The sequence below is a fragment of the Bubalus kerabau genome, chromosome 9 (genome assembly GCF_029407905.1).
Source record: "Bubalus kerabau isolate K-KA32 ecotype Philippines breed swamp buffalo chromosome 9, PCC_UOA_SB_1v2, whole genome shotgun sequence".
In the NCBI taxonomy this organism is placed as follows: domain Eukaryota; kingdom Metazoa; phylum Chordata; class Mammalia; order Artiodactyla; family Bovidae; genus Bubalus; species Bubalus kerabau.
In genome coordinates this window covers 93,892,131-93,912,708 of record NC_073632.1, presented here as the reverse complement: position 1 = coordinate 93,912,708, position 20,578 = coordinate 93,892,131, and the positions used below count along the sequence as shown (strand labels likewise).

At 40.1% G+C, this 20,578-nt stretch overlaps 1 protein-coding gene across 3 annotated transcripts in view; it reads right to left on the bottom strand.

Annotated features, from left to right (window-relative positions):
- Nucleotides 1–20,578, bottom strand: part of SASH1 (SAM and SH3 domain containing 1) — a 260,426-nt gene that overhangs the window by 49,190 nt on the left and 190,658 nt on the right. For all 3 annotated transcript variants that reach the window (XM_055535907.1, XM_055535908.1, XM_055535906.1), the window contains exons 7-8: nt 20,273–20,385; nt 12,926–13,027 (exon numbers count right to left, since the gene is read on the bottom strand). In XM_055535907.1, coding sequence (XP_055391882.1) covers nt 12,926–13,027; nt 20,273–20,385 — 215 coding nt within the window. The remainder of the gene's footprint in view (nt 1–12,925; nt 13,028–20,272; nt 20,386–20,578) is intronic.

The following is a 20,578-nucleotide window of genomic DNA, read 5'->3' as shown; positions in this document are numbered from 1 at the left end:
AAGATGGAAAGTCAAATGTAAAGCTGGTCTTGATTGGAATGAAGCCTCTAGAAATTCACCAGGGATGAGAGGAATGAATTAAAAGCAGGCTGGCTCTGGCAGACCCATTCCCCCAACCTTAAGCAAGCAACGTGAACAGTGATGCAGAACTTTTAGCAAACTCTTAGCAGGAGGAAGTCTGAGCCAAGGTATCCCAGTGAAGCCCACATTCCACCTCAGTTTGGTTTTCCCCTCCTCGGGCTCTTACATCAGGCTATAGCAACAACAGGGGCTTCCCAGGTGGCACTAGTGGTAAAGAACCCGCCTGCCAATGAGAAGATACAGGAGATAAGGGTTCAATCCCTGGGTCAGGAAGATTCCCTGGAAAAGGAAGTGGCAATCCACTACAATATTCCTGCCTGGAGAATCCCACGGACAGAGAAGCCTGGCGGGCTACAATCCATAGTGTCACAAAGAGTCAAATATGACTGAGTGACTTGGCACACACACACATAGCAACAACAAACATGAATGGATCACAAAATAAATAAAGAAAACACCGCATCATCTGGCAGTATGGCAAATGGGTCAAAAAGTGATCCTCATTATATCAGAACAAAGAGAAAATGTGACCTGAACTACCCACGCATGATCAAAATGAAAAGAAATGCATGAAACAACCCAAACTGTAACAAGGAGGGGAAAGAGAGAGACAGAAAAGGCATGGACCAACACAGTGATTTTATTCTTGATCTCCATCTCTCTATCAGAAGAAAACAAAACTCAAGGAACAGGAAGAAATCCTCAACAGTTGCTTCTCTTTATAAATAGTTTAAGAAGAATATGAATTCAATTAAATGAGGCCTCAAAGACAAGATGCAAAACATAATGATATGAATTTTAAAACTGAGTCATACATGGAAGCAACCTAAATGTCCATTGACAGAGGAACAGATAAAGATGTGGCATGTGTGTATGTATGTATGTACGTACATATGTGTGTGTGCGCACGTGCGCACACACACACGCACACACACACAATGGAATACTATGCAGTCACAAAAAAGAATGAAATAATGCCATTTGCGGCAACACAGATTGGTGCAGAGATTATCATACTGAGTGAAGTAAATCAGAAAAGAGACAAATATCATATGGTATCACTTATATGTAGAATCTAAAAAAGATACAAATGAACTTATTTATAAAACAGAAATAGACTCATAAACATAGAAAACAAACTTATTGTTACCAAAGGAGAAAGAGGTGAGGAAATAAATTAAGAATTTGAGATTGACATATACACACTAGTATATATAAAACAGATAAACCACAAGGACCTACTACATAGCACAGGTAACTATATTGTAATCTATATTGCAAGATCTTGTAATAACCTATAGTGGAAAAGAATCTGAAGAGGAATACATGAGTATGTGTGTGAAATGCAATCACTTCGTTGTACACCTAAAACTACCATAGTGTTGTAAATTAACTATACTTCAATTTAAAAAAATTGCAGTCATAAGGAAATGCGGACCAACCAACTTATCACAGAACCAACTTGTAAATATTAATAAGAATGAGCAAAGAATAGGATCAATACCGTGGAAGTAAAAATTTCGATAGTGAGGAAAATCTATATTATTTTAAAGGTGTCTCATGGTAAAGAATCCGCCTGCCAATGCAGGAGATGAGGGTTTGATCCCTGGGTTGGGAAGATCCCTGAAGAAGGAAATAGCAACCATTTCCAGTACTCTTGCCTGGGAAATCCCATGGAAAGACAAGCCTGGCAGGCTACAACCTGCAAGGTTGCAAAAGAGTTGGCTATGACTTAACAACTAAACAATCAAATCAAATTATTTTAATCCATTTTCTGATATGATCCAAGTGTGAATATTTACCCACCTATTCACCTAAGCCCAGGGCTTCCCTGGTAGCTCAGCTAGTAGAGAATTCACCTGCAATCCAGGAGACCCTGGTTCAACCCCTGGGTTGAGAAGATCCCTTGGAGAAGGGAAGAGATATTCACTCCAGTAATTCTGGCCTGGAGAATTCCATGGACAGAGGAGTTAGGCAGGTTACAGTCCATGGGATCACAAAGAGTCAGACATGACCGAGTGACTTTCACTCACTCACCTAAGCCCACTGGCCTTGCTGCTCCCTCTACCTGACACAGTTCTTTTCCTTCTCATGGTGAGTGACTTCTCAGTTTCAGTCATCTTTTCTGGGCTTTCTACACTCCCCTCACTGAGCCTAATGGACTTTCTGTGTGCACGTCACACACTCAGTAGAAATATTCCAATTAAGCCCTCAATCATGCTGTACACTTCTCTGTCTCTTCTCAAATATAAACCCCTGTGGATGGGGACTGGCCTGTCGTAGGTATTCAATAATGTTTGCACAATGATGAGTGAAAGAATGTTCACGATGGCATTCTTTCATCTACATTCTTTCATCTGGGTCAAAAGCACAGGGCAAGACGTGTCCTTGTAGGAACTAATTATGCAATGCTATTAGAATTATACTAATAATAGTGCAGTCAGCAAGATATGACAGAAACTGTAGTACAAAGAGAAACAGCGGCGGAGAAGAGAATAAAGGGATATTTCTGTAGAAATCATTTTGTGATTGGGATTTGAATGAGAATTTTGGTGTGTTAAAATACTGCTTTCCAAACAAATCCCCTTGGTGACTGAGTATAGTTCTAAGAGCTTTGATATAATGGGTAACTGTTAACTTATAGTTCAAATGAACTCTGAACAAGTGATGGGCAGCCTGTGACTTTAGTAAGTTGGCTTACGCTGGAAGTGACCCTCAGTCTGAATCTGACTCATGAACCATGATAGCATTTGGGTCTCTCACCAGCCCACCCATTATCATAAGATTTGGCATCAGAGCGGAAGATTTAATGAGGAATTAACACAGAATGAAACAATATCATTAAGCAAGTAATGAAAATCCTCTTAACCCAATCTCCTTGAGGTTCATCCCAAAAGCAAAATAAGAAATTGGCATTGCAAATCTAAATGCCAATCTTTAACCCATATTATATCACAAGTATTTAGATATAATCGGCTAGCAGGGAAAATGTTGTATGTCTTGTCTGGTATTTATGCATTAGGTTGGACAGATGAAACTGCCATTTTTAGAGGTCAAAAGCTAATATTTCCAGTTCACATGGCTCGACCTAATAAAAGAAGTAACAAGGAATTCCCTGGCAGTCCAGTGGTTACGACTCTGCTCTCACTGCCAAGGGCCCAGGTTCATTCCCTGGTCAGGGAACTAAGATCTCATAAGCTTCACAGTGCAGCCAACATTTTTTTAAATTGAAAAAAAAAAAAGTAAATAAAGATGAAGCTGAGGATGAAAGGAAAATCTTAAAAAAGAAAAGTAAAAACAGACCAGAATGTGCCTCCAAACTCTTAAATTTTTAAAATGCTGACAATAGGTTACATAATCCTCAGATGACGTTGTGTCTGGATATTTTGTCATTGTTTGCTTTTGTTCGTGTGACCTCTGATGTGTTGAGGAGGGTCTGCAGGCAGCACCCTCAGCTCCCTGTGACCGTACAAACCAGTGCAGATAGAGATGTTCCTGGTTCGTTTGCTAGGTTGTTGTCATTTAGTTGCTCAGTCCTGTGTGACTCTTCTGTGACCCCAAGGACTGCAGCCCACCCGGCTCCTCTGTCCGTGGGATTTCCCAGGCAAGAATACCAGAGTGGGTTGCCATGCCCTTCTCCAAGGGATCTTCCCAACCCAGGATCAAACCCACATCTCATGCATTAGTAGCCAGATTCTTTATCATTGAGCCACCAGGGAAGCCCTAGTTTGCCAGGTACAAAGAGCCAAATTCCCAATGATTTCTGGGCCTGCAGTAAGAGCAGCCCCCAACATAACAGGTTGATGAGCACACAACCACATGCTCGATCAGCCCATCTCACTGTCACTATACAGTCGTAGATAATTTCAAAACAATTAAGTATCATTTTTCCCAGACACTAATCCTAAGGTCACGTGTGTTACTGAAATCATACCAGAGCCGCTACTCAGCCCACGTACACTTATGCCTTCTGAAACAGAAAATAAACTGATTGTATGTTGGGTAAAGGCATAACCAAGTAAATACACATTATTTACATTACGCTTGTTCTGAAAACTCTAGCCATCTGCCATAATATGCAAAAGCATAAGCACTGCTACCATGTTAATGGCACGTACAAAAATAAACTTTTACGGGAACTGAAGCATTTCAAGAATGCCAGCGAATGGAAAGGCAGAAGATCGTCACACAAAGTAATAGAGGCTGGTGTTCACTGGGTGTTTATTTGGTGCCATTTAATACTTGAGACACCCGTGTCGGGTACATATACTTGGCTCGGGTTTGGAGGCTCAAAAAGATGAAAAAACTTGCAGAGCTAATAGGTGGCAGAGCTGGGATCTGAACCCAAAGTCTGACTCACGTCTGTGAGTTTAACCAGCCCCCTCGCCTGCCCACGCTGGGCAAATGCCTGGCCTTCCCCAGGCCAGAGCCTCCTTCCTGCCTAACTCTGTTTAAAGATGATGATCTTAAGGACTCACAGCAAACACATACCTCAAACTTTGGCCCTTCTCCCAGGGAGAAGGCTGGGGATAGAGGGTGGTGTGGAATAAATGACAAGAAGTCGTCTAAGCCATGGTTCTTGGTCAGCTTACGTCCAATGAGAACAAAGCTCACGTTTCTCGCAGACTTTGTTACATGTTATTTCAACAGACTGATTTTATCTCCGGTCTCACCATAAACTACAGGTCTAAAGAATCATTACTTCCACTCTTCTAAAGAGAATTTTAATAAGTCTCTATTGTACTATCATTTCAGTTGCAAAATCACTTCTGTTAAAATTGAGGAATATTTCTTCTTCCCACCCAGCCAAATACAAAGGAAATTTATAGAAGGTATCCATAAAAGTCTGAATAGTTCTCTCAAGGCTTCAGGTATGCATTAAAAGACCAGAATTAATAAAAGCTATTTAGCAAGATTTAGAAAAGTGTTAATTTTTTTTGGGGGGGGGGGGGGCAGGGCGGGCACAGTGTAACACAGCATGGCATAAACATGCAGTCCCAAGGGTACAAAAGCCCTCTGGCAAATTAAGGCTAGGTCAAACTTTTCTTCTTTCTCCTGGTCAAATCAGAAGTCAAACAAGTTGAGTAAAGCTCTTCTGTTCAAGAAATAAAGATCCAAAGTGGACATCCAACCATCCTGTATTTAAGCCTAGCGAGTATAAGTGTTAAAGTTACAACAAGCAGAACCATTTTCTAGCCACAAATCAAAACTTAACTGCCAATTAGAATCCTTTTAAGCTAAAATCCATAGATTAAGTTAAGAAAAAACAAGTCCTCTAGGAAAAGAGACTAAAAGAAAAAATATTAATACCGTTAAAAGCAAACAATAACAACTAACATTTAGAAATATAAGTTATTTTTATGCTTGGAATCCATTATCTCAAGGTAGGTAGGTAAGTTTAGTCACTAAATCATGTCCGACTCTTGTGACCCCATAGACTGTAGCCTGGCCAGGCTCCTCTGTCCATGGGATTTCCCAGCAAAAATACTGGAGCGGGTTGCCATTTCCTTCTCCAGGGGATCTTCCCAACCCAGGGATTGAACCAGGATCTCCTGCATTGCAGACAGATTCTTTACCGACTGAACCACCATAATTTAAGAGCAAAATGACAGTAGAAAGAAGGTCAAACGTTTTCTAAAGATACGTTTACTGGACCTATAATGTCAACTCTAAAACTAGGTCTGTTTGAATCTTCACAGTTTATGCATTCAATAAATATTTACTCAAAGTTAGCAAAAAAATGAAAATTGTATTCTTTAAAAACACTGGTACTATCCATAGGTGGGAGACAACCCTGTAAACTCATCATGTATTGTCATTAAAAAAGGTCTTCTTTGGGAATTGGATTTCCCCAAACAACAAATCTATTAACACTCATTTCTATTTTCTTTTGATACCTTTGTAATATAAAAACAAAACTAAAATTTCTGATAAATTTTAACTTGTGGACTTTGTATAGAAGTTCACCCTAATAAAAGAAACATATTCAAAATAAGAATCATTTTCATCAGTTATACTTAAGAATTTTGTTATTTAGCCCTCTTTTAAAAAATCTGGTTCCACCCAGAGTCTTAGACTCTAAAAAGAGCACCTTGGATTTATAGAAGCCTCTTGGACAAGGAGAAGCATCATTCTGCCCATGGAGAGACACCCCCAGAGCATGACCTCTGTTCTCTGACTGCATTCTATATTAAGTGATTAAACTGCATTCTGTATTAAGTGGCCCTTTTCTTTGGCCATAATAGAAATTAAGGCATTTGCCCCTAAGAACCACTAAAAAAGTTAACTTTGTGGAATGTTCTCCTGGCTTTCAGCACATTATCTTTTAGCAAGTTCTAGACTAGACTAAAGCCAGCTATCTCTTCATGCATAACAACAGACCTGAATGTTCTGTCTGGAAGACAATGGCTGTCATTGAGGCAGGTGAAATGACTCTGAAAAACCTCAGTAAAAGCCATCTAGGGGTGAGAGCCAAGTTTATGGTTTATAATTTTAGAAAGCCCCCAAAAGATTTAACAATTTTGTATCAGGCCAACACTATAGGGATATTTTAGTTGTGACCTTGAAAGTCCTTAATCAAGGAAACACTTAAAATAGTGCTTTGTAAAAAGTGAAAGAAATGACCACTTGATGTTGTGTCTCCATTACCCGAAATCTGGACACAGTTCAGCCACATGGCTCCCCAGGTTCCTGGCAAAGCTATATTCAGAAATGGAATGAAAGGCTATGCGGAGATGCACATACGGATGTAAGGTATTATTATAACACCACAGTGATAACATAGCTCTCCTTGCACAAATATTTCCCAACTCTAAATTCCCCCAAAAGTAAAAAGTTATCAATTATGAAACGATGACTTGCTTTACAAAATAACTCAACTTCACAAAACATTTCACCAGAATTGCTTCATCCTCATAAGGAACTCCAGATTCAAAAACATAATTCCAAGTTTTTCGGGAACACAGTTTGTATGAAGTGAAACAACTAAACAGGACTAAAATAGATGCTTGCAATGGACTCTAAGAGCTCTGTGCTTTATTTCCCTTGCTGGTGCTTTAATATTTCCGTATACATTGTATTTTTTAAAATAAGCTGAAGAGCATCATAATCAAATAATTGACAATTACAAATTTTTTGAAAAGAGATTTCACTGCAAGAATTTCAGGCACAGATCACCAACTCTTACCTACCAATTTTGTAAAAACAAACACTATGATTTACTAAAATGTATGCCTTGAGTAATGGAGAAGGAAATGGCAACCCACTCCAGTACTCTTGCCTGGAGAATCCCATGGAGGGAGGAGCCTGGTAGGCTACAGTCCATGGGGTCGCAAAGAGTCGGACATGACTGAGCGACTTCACTCACTCACTCACTCATGCCTTGAGTAAAAAACTTGAAATCCCAGAAAGACAGAGAGCATAAATTCCTTTAAACATTTTCCTAATCAGAAGGCAAACTGAACCTCAACCCAGAAGGGTGAAAGCTTAAAATGAGAACTCTTACAACCTTCCTCCTGCAGGAGGTAAAGGAAAACACAAGTTACTAAAATAAAATGAAAAATAGTAAAATACACATTCAGATGATTAACAAGGGATCCCGTTAAGTTCTCAACCAGAAACTCTTTTTAAAAACTCTGACACTCACAACAGAAGTTTGTTATTAATGAATAACAGCAGAGAACAGATTCCCCTCTGGCAAAGAGAAAGCTATTTTTCACTTCCCCTGGTAACTATCTTTAGTACTTCATACTCTTGGAAACCAAGAATGTGCATATGGATTTATTGTGAAACAACATGCAATTATCGACAGCCAGTTCTGGGGGTGGGGGAACCTATGAATCAACGCAAATGAAATCTTAAAGCACGACAGGCATCAATATAGGCATTGAGGTCTGGTGACAAAGACCTTATGATCTCTGAAACTTTCATGGCCTGGGCATTCCTGACTAGGGCCAGTGGGCTATTTACATCTCAGTATAAGCCCTGGTCCTCATACAAAAGATAATCAAAGCCCTGAACCCAAGGCAGCTGGAGTAGTACACAGTGGGAATTATCTGAAATTAATTACTTGCTATCAGGCAAATGGAGCATCAGTGAGAAGCAGTATTTTGGATGGAATTTCTTGCTGAGTCTCCAGGAAAACACAGGACAGACTAAAGTCAGGTTAAGAGGGGTAAGTGACACACATGTCGGGATTACCATCAAGTACAAGCAAACCGGTGCCAATGGTGGTCGGGTACAGTAATGAACGGTGTGACTGAACATGGTGTGGGTTGTTCGCACAGAGACAGCTAGCAAAGTACACGGGGTAGACAGCCTTTCTTCAGAAAACTCTCTCCAATGCTGAATAGACTGTCTTCATTCGCCAACATCTTTCAGTAACAAAGGCCAGGCATTCTGTTTTTTTGTTTGTTTGTTTTTAGCCATGCCACAGGGCATGGGGGAATCTTAGGTCCCCGACCAGGGATGGAACGTGTGACTCCTGCATTGCAAGCCGTCAGTCTTAACCACTGGACCGCCAGGAACGTCCCAGGACTGTAAGACATTCTAGAGCTTCTGGGAAATTGTGCTGAAAGTGGAGGGAGCATATGGTATCGTTGGCTCTCCGTCCAACTGGGGAAGGCTGAGCATATTTTTGAGCCGTCTATGAAGAAACAGTTTGCTGAGGAAATGATAACTAAGTGTGTGCATGAATCTCTGTGAGCAGGAGTGAGGGGGTTTTAACTTCTGCATCCCAGGGTAAACACTACGGGGTCAGAGTCTCCCTGTTCACCTTTGCAACCTGAATACCTAGCACAAAGTCTGGCACATACCAACTGCTCCACAGATGTCACCAAAGTGAACAAACAAATGTGCTAGAGAGTACCCACTTAAGAAGTACCGATTTCATTCTGACAGCGATGTCAAGGTGATGCTTGTGATTTACCCTCTGAAAGGGGCTCAACAAACCAATACTTAATATAATGCTTTCTCAGCAACTGGTTTTATAGTAACTTTTTCCTAAATGAGACAAGCCTGTCTCCTTGCCATCTAACTATGTGAGGTTCTACCACTGGCCTGTTTCTCTAAATGGATAAAGTCTTATAACTTCTCCCTTGATGCAGATGCTATTAATCAGGACAGTACTCAGTGAGACGGACACCAAAGGACCCACTGTGGATGACTGGGGCTTTGTGTTCTCTCTCCTCCGAGTTGGGTCTGAATCACAATGAGTCCCGAGTTACGGTATTTATTCTTCATGATTTCTTTGGATTCATGATTTACATTTATTTTATGTTAGTCTTTAGAACTAGAGGATAAGAGACCCAAAACGATGCATTGAAAACCATAGATATGGTTCCTTTGATGACCTCATAGTCCTAGGACATGCTGCTGGCTAGCATATGACACATTTATTATTATAAATGGTAAAGTCTCAGAACCTTGCACACAACACCGTAACATGCAGTGTTTTCAAATGAATAACTCTGTGGGCCTTTTGTTTGTCTATTTGTTTGTTTTAGCTGCAATGGAATCTGGTGCTTGATTTAGGAAATCAGGGACAAGAAGATAGTGGGAGGGTTATATTTACTATAGATATGCCATCATTTGTTACTTAAATGCAAAGAAAGTACAAAGACTGAGTCTGTAGTTGGAAGACATAAAACAAGCTCTTAAAAGCAGCCAAGAAGAATGACCACTCAAATACACGCTTGTGCACTAAATATTTCTCAAACAGGCTATAGGAGCTGAACACTGTGCTAGGCATGCCTTTCTTGCTCAAGGAGCTCATAATTTCAACCTCAAGGAGGTTGATATACAATTAATTCAGATACTCCAGGATACCTGTTAGGTTTTGTGTTGCAAGCGAATTTAACAAAGTGCCGAACAGAAAGCTATGAAAATATACTTGAGGATGCTAAAGTTTCAGAGGAGGTGGCAGCTGGATGTCACCTTGAAGGAGGCATGGATTTTTATCTGGAAAATATGGAGGAAGGCCTTTTAGGAAATGCACAAATTAAAGCAGAGAGCATGAAAATACAAGTTATGATCAGTAATGCATGCAGGCTCCAGTGTGGATGGAGTGGAGGCTGTTAGGGCAAAGGATGAAAGATGGGAGTAGAGAAATTGATTAAAGCCAGATCACATAAGGTCTTGAGTCTGCCAAAAATTTTGAAATTTATCTTATAAAACTGGAAAACCATCAGCCTTTTGTGCATGCATGCAAGCTTAGTCACTCGGTTGTGTCCGACTTTTTGTGACTCGGTGGACTGTAGCCTGCCAGGCTCCTCTGTCCATGGAATTTTTCAGGCAAAAATACTGGAATGGGTTGCCACTTCCTCCTCCAGGGGTTCTTCCCGACCCAGGGATCGAATCCATGTCTCCTGCATTGGCAGGCAGATTCTTTACTATTGCACCACCTGGGAAGCTCCTCAGCCTTTTGTGAAACATAGGAATGTAAGAAAAGGCGTATATTTTGGAAAGATGACTGGCTGTATGGAGCATTAATAAGAGGAAACAAGAGATTGAAGATATGGAGGCAGAGTTGTTTCCAGAATTTAAGGAAGAAATGTCCTAATAAGCAAAATCATTGTGTAAGAGATGAAAAAAAGCAAACTTCCTTCATTTTCATGTCATAAAGTTTGATGATCACACCATGAAATGTCTATTTGAAACTCTGGAACTCTAATTCCTATGATCTTGGTGGAACTCTTGGGAAGTACTGTTTTGGTCACTTTAAAATGAATAATAAAAGGCATCAAAACTGGAAGAGAAGAAATGAAATTGCCTCTGTTCTTGGGTGACATGGTCTTACATGCAGAAAACACTAAAGATTATACACAGGCACAGACACACTCTACTGGAGATAATAGCGAAATTCCACAAAGTTGCAGAGTACAAAATTAATCTATGAAAGTCAGCTCCATCTTTATATACTGATAATGAACATTTTGAAAAGGAAATTAATGTTATCATATGTAAAAATAACAATAAGAATAAAATACTTAAACTTAACCAAGGAGGCAAGACTTTAATACTGAAAACCACAAAACAATGCTGAAAGACCAATAAGATGTAAATAAATGGAAGGATAGCCTGTTTCATGGATTGGAAGACTTCATATTGTTAAGATGACAATACTACCCAAACTGATCTACAGATCCAATGCAATCCGTATCAAAATCTCATGGTTCTTTTTGCAGAAATAGAAAAATCCAGCCTAAAACTCATATGGAATCTCAAGGGATTTTAATAGCTAAAACAGTCTGAAAAAGAGCCAAGTTGGAAGGCTTACATATCCCAATTTCAAACCTTTCTACAAAGCAACATTAATCAAAAAGGACAGACATATGAACCAATGAATAAAATAAGAGAGCCCAGAAATAAACCCTTACATATATGGTCAATTAATTTTCAAAAAGGGTACTAAAATCATTCAATGAAGAAAGGACAGTCTTTTCAACAAATGATTCTGGGAAAACAAGGAATTTACCCACAAAACAGTGAAGTTGGATGCATGTGTTCTATCATATACGAACAGTAACCTAAAATGGGTCATAGACCTAAACTTAAGAGCTAAAACTGTAAACTCTTAAAAGAAAATACAGGAGAAAATCTTCACCACAATTATTTGGCAATGATTTCTTGGATATGATACCAAAAGCAAATGCAAATTAGATTTCAAAATTTAAAACTTTAATACCTCAAAGGACATTATCAAGAGAGCAAAAAGGTGGGACTTCCCTGGTGGTCTGCGCGAGTTATATCCCTGGTCAAGGAACTAAGATCCCACATGCCACGAGGCATGGCCAACAAAAAAGAGTGAAAAGGCAACTCATAGAATGGGAAAGAATATTTACAAGTTATGTACCATATAAGGGATTAATATTCAGAATATATAAAGAACTCTTACAACTCAACAACCAACAGAACAAAAACACAATTGAAGAATGGGCAAATAACTTGATAAACATTTCTATAAAGAATATATTAAAATGGTCAAGCACATAAAAAACGATGCTTAAACATTAGAGAAACCAAATCTTAGACCCTAGAGAAATCAAATCTAAACCACAATGAGATATCATTCTATACCCATTCGGAATGGCTGGGGGGGGGATCAAAAGTATTGGTGAGGAAGCAGAGAAATTAGAACTTCCATGTAGCTGTCAAGAACGTGAAATGGTGTAGCTGCTGTGGAAAACGGAACAGCATCGCCTCAGAAAGTTAAACAGAGAAATTAAACAAAAGTGGTATCCATGTGCAGTGGAAATATTGTTCATCCATAGAAAGGAATGAAGTTCTAGTATAGTTGTAATAGGGATGAGTCTAGAAAACATGGGGCTAAGTGAAATAAACCAGACACAGGAGGACAACCATTGTATGAGTTCACTTCTATAGGCACTTTGTAAGTACCTAGACTAGTCATATTCATACAGACGGGAAGTAAAACGTGGTTGCCAGGAGTTTGGAGAAGGTGAGGCGAGAATGGAGAGTTATTGTTTAAGGGTTATGGAATATCTGTGTCAGATAGTGAAAAAGTTCAGGAAGTGGGTTGAGGAGATGGTTGTACAGCAAAGTGTATGTACCTACCGCTACTGAATTGAACACTTAAAAATGCTTATAATGGTAAATTTTAAGTTGTACTTGACCATAATAAAGCAAACAAACCAATCAGCATGAACAGTACTATTCCAACTGCAGATTATCAGGTAAAGAAAAGAATAACACCTCAGAAGAGACGCCTCTTTTCAGATCCAGGTGGGAGGTGGTAATCGCAAAAAGAAGCCCAAAGGCTGAAATGGTGGAGGCTGTCCCTTTTTAGTAGAAGCGGTTAAGATGCTCACAGAGACAGTAAACTTACATTGCAGTTTGATGAGCCATCAAATGTTGGGTAAGAACCGTCCGGCCAGTCGGCAGGGTCCAAAGCAGTGGACTGCCGGTGCTGGGCCTCGTACTCCTTGAGCTGCAACAAGAGAAAACGGAAGACTGAAACGGAAATAATGGCCCAGACTGTCTACCAAGCAGCAGAAGAATACTTTGGGCACCATCTTCACACTGCTGTTGGTGACCAAGTGCCAGCCAAAGACAAAAGTCCCCAAACAGAAAGAAGATACAAGCCCTGTCTTGAAGGTTTTCATCTAAATCAAACCAAGAGACACAACGGACTCCTTGTATTCTGTATTCCAAAAAGAACCTTGATTTTCCTTCTCCAACACCCTCCAACATCAAGACTCATCTTTCTCAGTTTAATTGGAAGTCTGATAACAGAAATTGTCTGTAGTCTGCCCTCTGGATTACCTCTCCTTGTAGAACACACAAGGTGTAGACTTGGGATATTTTAGTAAAACAGAGGTGGAAGCTGGAGAGTGATTTTTAAAAATTGCTTGCTTGTCCTGACTGCCTTGAGTTCAGTTCAATGTTATCATCTAACAAATGTTACAGGATTTATTTGGGATCCTCTGGATGAGAGAACAATATACTTTGAATATGTTTAGAGACACTTAAAGTTTGACAAATGAGGTATTACAGAAAATTAACCAAGGTAGCCTAGCAGAGTCGGGCATGACTGAGCGGCTTCACTTTCACTTTTCACTTCCATGCATTGGAGAAGGAAATGGCAACCCACTCCAGTATTCTTGCCTGGAGAATCCCAGGGACGGTGGAGCCTGGTGGGCTGCCGTCTATGGGGTCGCACAGAGTCGGACATGACTGAAGCGACTTAGCAGCAGCAGCAGCAACCTAGCAGAAGTAGATGAACAAGCTTTCTGAATGGCAATGTGAGAAGTTCTAGGTGTTTTCCTAAAAACAGGTAGAAATTTAGCTATCTGCATGATACAATTAAATTGTTGCTGCATTAAAATTCTGTTATAAAGTGGTTTTTAGGTACAAACTTAAGATATTGATCAAATCACGGTCCATGAATCAAGACATCAAAAAACAGAAACAATATGACCTAACAGCCCAGGAGATGGTACCAGGACCGTCCTTTACCACTGAAGCTATGTGGATGTAGCAAAGCCATTCTACTAGAAAAAAAGCAAACTTCCAAAGCCTTATTTCTACTTTGAAATTTTTCTCTGTGCACACTTGTGACAGGAAATGGACTGGGTAAGGCAGACAATATTAACAAGTAAGGGTTCCCAAATAGCTTAACCTCCATGTGCTTCAGTTCCTTCACATGGAAAACGTGATGACAATAAACTGTCTCACAGGACTATTATTAGAAAAAGTAAGATAACACAGCAAGCTTAACACACTGCACCCTTTGCAATAGACTTATTATGACGGTATTATCGGGCTTCCCTGGTGACTCAGATGGGAAAGAATCTGTCTGCCAATGCTGGAGACGTAGGTTCGATCCCTGGGTTGGGAAGACCTCCTGGAGAATGGAATGGTTAGCCATTCCAGTATTCTTGCCTGGAGAATTCCATGGACAGAGGAACTTGGCAGACTACAGTCCATGGGGCCGCAAAGAGTCGGACACAACTAAGTGACTAACATACACACATTATTATCACCCGTGTGGTTTCAGAGAGCTCAAAGTTCACATCAATTCTAGACATCTGAACTTCTGCTATTCAGGCACTTAATATTATTTTAATCTTTGTAGTATATTAGGGGGATTGATATGCTCTAATCTCTATAATACACTTAAGTGACATACTAGCATGCTCTTCCTTTCCAGAAGTGCATTATTCTTCCTGTATGAACAAAACAGCTGCCCTCTAAAAAGGGGGGTTATCATCTGCTTTTCAGGGTCCCTGCTGTACTTAACTCAACATTAGCCCCAAGTTCCCTGAGGCACTAAATAAGCAGTTCATCTTTAGGAAAACAAAACGAAGTCCTCCCCAGTTAATCATAAACAGACAACATTTTTATTTTGCTATCTGTCCATTTCCATCATTTATCTTGGAGCCTAAGAGTGCATGTGCTTCTTCTTTCTTTAAAAAAAAAAAAAAAAAAATCATTTGTTGGTTTTATGGCTTGTGGGATCTTAGTTCCCCAATCAGGGATTGAACCCAGGCTCTTGGCAGTGAGTGCGTACAGTCATAACCATTGGACCACAAGGGAATTTCCCACGTGCTTCTGATAAACATTCAGATTTGTGCTCTATCTAAATTTACCTTGATTTTTAACTTCCTAAATTAAAAAAGAAAAAAGATCTTTAACATTTTACAATGAAAAAAGCCTGGTTATTATTTACATAGTTACTCTTTTATAATCCATTCTGCTCCCAAAGACACTTGATGATGTTCATTTGAGAAACTTGTGTATTTTAAAGCAAAGTTATGGAGCTTTACTTTAATTCTGGGAGTTTTAAAATAATGGCATTTTAAAGTGTGTGTGTGAGCATGTGTGTTGGTGTCTGTCTGTCCATCTGTCTATCTCAGGAAGAACGACTATCTTCACATCCCATTTTCCCAAGTCTCGTAGTTTTCTCATACTTGAAGTCTATGACATGATTCTTAGAGGGATGGCCATCTTTAATAGGTTAATGCTTATCCTATGGTAAAGACTTTCATGGCGAGCAATTCTAAAATGTTCCCAATTCTGAGTGCTTATTATAAAGAACATTTATATTTAATCCAAGTCTCCTCCAGCTGCAATCTTCATTCATTTCCTTTTATTCTCTCCTCAGTAGAGATGAAAACAAAACCCTGTTCAGTACATCCTAAAGATGGACTGTTTAATAATCCTTCATATACTTGAAGACAGTGAATAAGTTCTTTTCTGCTTCTTTTCTGAGATAAATCCTTTCCAATTTCAGCCCACGAGACCTATTTTTAAAAAAACCCTCAATCACTTTGTTGCTCTCCTATGGCCTCTCTTCATGAGCCTTTAGCTGCCCACATTCCTATGATTGATGTGCAAGAGCTGCTACAAGGAAATGATTCAATAATATACGTGGGTTCTCAGCTCATAATTGCATGCTCTGGTATATCAGATGCCCAGACTCCCTTTTAAAAAAAAAGAAAAAAAATCTGTTATCTAATTTCCCAGTTACCATAGATATGGACTCAGGCATACACCCTTCTCAGGAGAACTATCCAGGGTCAACAGTTTGAAGGAACTATTCAGTTAACAAAAAAATAAAAATCATTAAGTTAAGCTGCTGTCTTTTTAAATCACACACTGCTTACACAGAGTTAATTCGTAAACTTCATTCTCTTTAAATGCTTTTGCAACTTACAGTGGTGTTTCACATATTAGTTCCTTGCAGCCTTTTTCATTTTTATCTTTGTATTGACAACTGGGTTTTTGGGAAGGTGAATCATGGACACACTCTTCACAGAGGGTAAATACTCATCAATCAGATCAAATCCACGTAAACAAAGCACCGTGGGCCAAACTGCATTCATTTGAACACAGGCAAAATTTTCCCCGACATGGTGCTAGTGGTAAAGTCTCCTGCCAATGCAGGAGACTAAGAGACATGGGTTCAACCCCTGGGTGGGGAAGATCCCGTGGAGGAGGGCATGACAACCCAGTCCAGTAATCTTACCTGGAGAATTCCATGGACAGAGGAGCCTGGCAGACTACTGTCCATGGGGTCACAAAGAGTCGGACATGACCGAGTGACTTACACTTTCACTTTAAAAGTTGCCCTGATACAGGAACACCGGGTGATACACCCAGCCCAGATGACAGAAAACCTTCTCTCCTGCTGCTGGGCTGTCCTGTCAAAACTAACGTCTAGACTTTCTACCTAGGGGTCAGTTTTTGCCCCTAACTTTCCAATTACTTAAATTCATTAACATTACAAAAATAACATTGCACAACAATAACAAACTACATCGAGCAACAAATCGGGACACAAGTTATTAGATACCTCCTAACAAATCAAAGAAAAATTACAGCTTCTTAGTAAGTTAAGACCAACGCTAGAAATTTCTCACAGGGACCACATCACTGTCTTGCAAACACAGGCTCAGAATTGAATTCCTCAAACTGTAACTAGGCTGTGCAATATTATCTAAAGAGTGGTAAAATGATCACAGTACATTAATTATACTGTGCATTTAATTGTGTCTAAATAGCAGGATGCAGACTTACGATAAAAATAATCTGAATCTTTGAAATATATCTCAAAGTACACTAGTGTTTAAGGAACTCTGAACTGTGTTCCATGTGCCCCAAGGGCTGTGCAAGTCAGTGCCCTGAATACCACAGATATTTACTAGCTAGTTTATATAAACTTTTAAGGGGCGTAACTTTAGAAAACTCAAATACAAAAAATGAATCGGAGGAGCTAATTATTAACATTATTTTCTAAGTTCCTCCTTAGCTACGCTGAATGTGAAAACACATAAAAATTTAAAAATGCAAATATTTTAACCTCTTGCAGAATGTCTTATGAAACAGAATTAGACAACTCTCTGAAACAGATTATAATAATTCTTTAGTAACAGAAAAGCATTAAATACCTATGGGTCTTTTAGTCTCTGGCTGACAATGGAAGAGACACATGTCTGATGTCAGGAAAGTCCATTCTTATTATGGTCATTATAGGAGGTCTAACTCTTGATGTTTCTTTTATACAGTGATCAAATAAACTTAGATCCTTGAGCTGATCATAAGCTAAAGAAGGCAGATCCTTGGTTTTTCTTGTTTTGTCTCTGGCTAAAAGGAAGCCCATCCAGATGCTAGAAGCCAAGAATGTATCTTGCTTTGCCAAGAGCCAGCCAACAAGGTCCCCTGCTATTTCATCATCTGTCAAAGGACACCCACCTTTGTGTGCAAAATCTAATAAAGTTTGGAAAATGTTATCAATTTTTTCTTTAATCTGTTTCTGGATTGCCTTATAGAAAACATTCTTGATGTCTTGATGGGCTCTATTCTATAGGCAAAGGCAGCCAGCCTGGCAACAGCCAGGCTCCAGGACTAAAACCTCCATCCACGTCCACACAGCTGTGCCACCTTTTCATGGAGTTGACTCCTGGTTTGACTCCATGCAAACAATGGCTAGCTGATAAAGGTATCAGTTCAGAAAGAGCATCTAATTTTTTTTCCTCCCCAACTTTGAAAGTATTCTTTTATTTCCTTTTCAGTTATAGAAACGTGCCCCCTCAAGTTGACAGTGTTAACTTTTGACTGTGTTAACTCAGTTGATGCTTTTAACATTTTCTTCTGCTCCAAGAAAACTGAGTTCGATGCATGCTATGCAACTCTCTTGCCAAACATGGATGCTGGGACACGGATGCTGTCAGGATGAGTGCAGACAGCTTCTGCATTCAGAGCTTCCATTTTATGACTACACAAGCCATGTAACAGCATCACTCCCCAGACAGTAAGGACACATCTTGCCCACCATGGTAAAATATGGTAATATAGGTCTGTGTTTCTCACATGCATTTTGTAGGAATTCAGCTGGACTTTTTCCATGTTGGCAACCCACTCCAGTACTCTTCCCTGGAAAATCCCGTGGACGGAGGAGCCTGGTAGGCTGCAGTCCATGGGGTCGCTAAGAGTCAGACACGACTAAGCAACTTCACCTTCCCTTTCCACTTTCATGCACTGGAGAAGGAAACGGCAACCCACTCCAGTGTTCTTGCCTGGAAAATCCCAGGGACAGCAGAGCCTGGTGGGCTGCTGTCTATGGGGTTGCACAGAGTCAGACACGACTGAAGTGACTTAGCAGCAGCAGCAGCATGACACGCTCAAGGAATGGCACTGTAGAGAAGATGTACGGTGGACGTATTGCCCCAGCTAGGTTGGGTGGCTAAAGGTGGGTGAGGCAGTGGGAGACCAGACTGAGGGTGAAGGACAGGTGAAGGTGATCAGCAGCATGGACAGGATGTTGTCACTTGTCACCTTCTTCATCACTGCCCCAACACAGCTTCAGCCCACCAGGGATGCTGGCGGTTGAGATCACCCCTGCTCCTCTTCAATAGAGCGAGAGAAGACGGCAGGCGGGCATCTGGTGGTGACCTTAGACCTCAGGTCTTCTAGGACAGGTCCCACCTCCCACTGCCCTCAGGCATTTTTTTCCCCGAGGATTGTCTCAGCAACATATTAAAGGTTTTTTTAAATTACTAATGTGTACAGTCAGGTATTCTATAAATTTAGCTGGGTTTTCCTGATGGCTCAGCAGTAAAAAATCCGCCTGCCAATGCACGCAACCCAGGTTTGATCCCTGTGTCAGGAAGATTTTTCTGGAGAGGGAAATGGCAACTCACTCCAGTATTCTTGCCTGGAAAATCCCACGAACAGAGGAGCCTGGAGGGCTACAGTCCATGGGGTCGCAAGAGTCGGACACGACTTAAGTGATTAAACCATCTCTCAGTATGTTTGTCACTATTTCAAGGTTTCATGCCTTCAAGATTCTGTTTAATGGTAAAGTCATACCTCACTCAATGATTCCTTAGTGACCTGAAATTCTAAATCTGCCTAATTTATGACTTGTCTACCATGTGAACCAAGTATTCAAAGTCAAAGTCAAGAATTAATCAGTCAGTTAGTTGGGCAACAAAGTGGGAAATCTCTTAGGAACTGCTCTCTTGCTATCATAAATGCTACTCCAGTGTCCTAAAGGCTTCTTTTAATGCCTAATTTAACTCAAAGCAAAAACACACACACACACACACACACAATAAACTGTAATTAATATCTACTTGGAAATGAAAGCAAGCAAAAGTTTAAGGTTTAGAGATATAGCTTGTCTTTTTATTCAAAGTTTAATTTGTGGAAGGCTTCTTTTAGAACTAGTGTTTATAATGGTTGCATTTAACTTTTCCTTGGTGTTTACTGAGTAATCGATCATTATCAGTCTATCCATTTACCCTTTGATGCCCATGTCCTAGTCTCTTTGAGCTGCTATAACCAATCACCATAGACCGGGTGGCTTATAAACAACAGAAATTTCTCATAGTGCTGGAGGCTGGGAAGTCCAAGATCAAGGAGGTGGCAGATTTAGTGTCTGATGATGCCTGACTTCCTGGTTCACGGACAGCATGTGTCCTCACACGGGGAAGGGGGTAAAGGAGCTCCCTGTGGCCTCTTTTATAAACTCACTAATCCCATTCATAAGGGCTCCACTCTGAAGAGCTAATCACCTTCTAAAGGTCTCATTTCCAAATTAGGATTTAATATATAAATTTGGGGGGATGGGAGGAGGACAAAAACATTTAGTCTATAGCCATCCCTCAACATTTTTCAATGTAAGGCAGTCAGGTGCTCACAAATGTAAACCAAACATCCACACTCTTACCCGAGCAAGTGCTTCTTCGATGGTGATCATCTTTTCCTTGACCATCATCATCAACTGAATCCGTTCCTCATCACTCATTGTTATCTCGCTTGCAACGTAACCCACATCTTCTCCTAGAGATCGAAGAAGAAAATCAATAAGAATGAGAAAGATAATAGAAAAATAAAACAGGATGCCAGTCTTGATTGTGTGTCATCTAGGACTAAAAGATGTGATTCAGGACCCTGTTCTTGATGGAGGCACAGGAGCAGGACTGGGCTGCATTTGGGGAAGCCAGTGAGCCCGTCTCATTGGAAAACAGCTCCA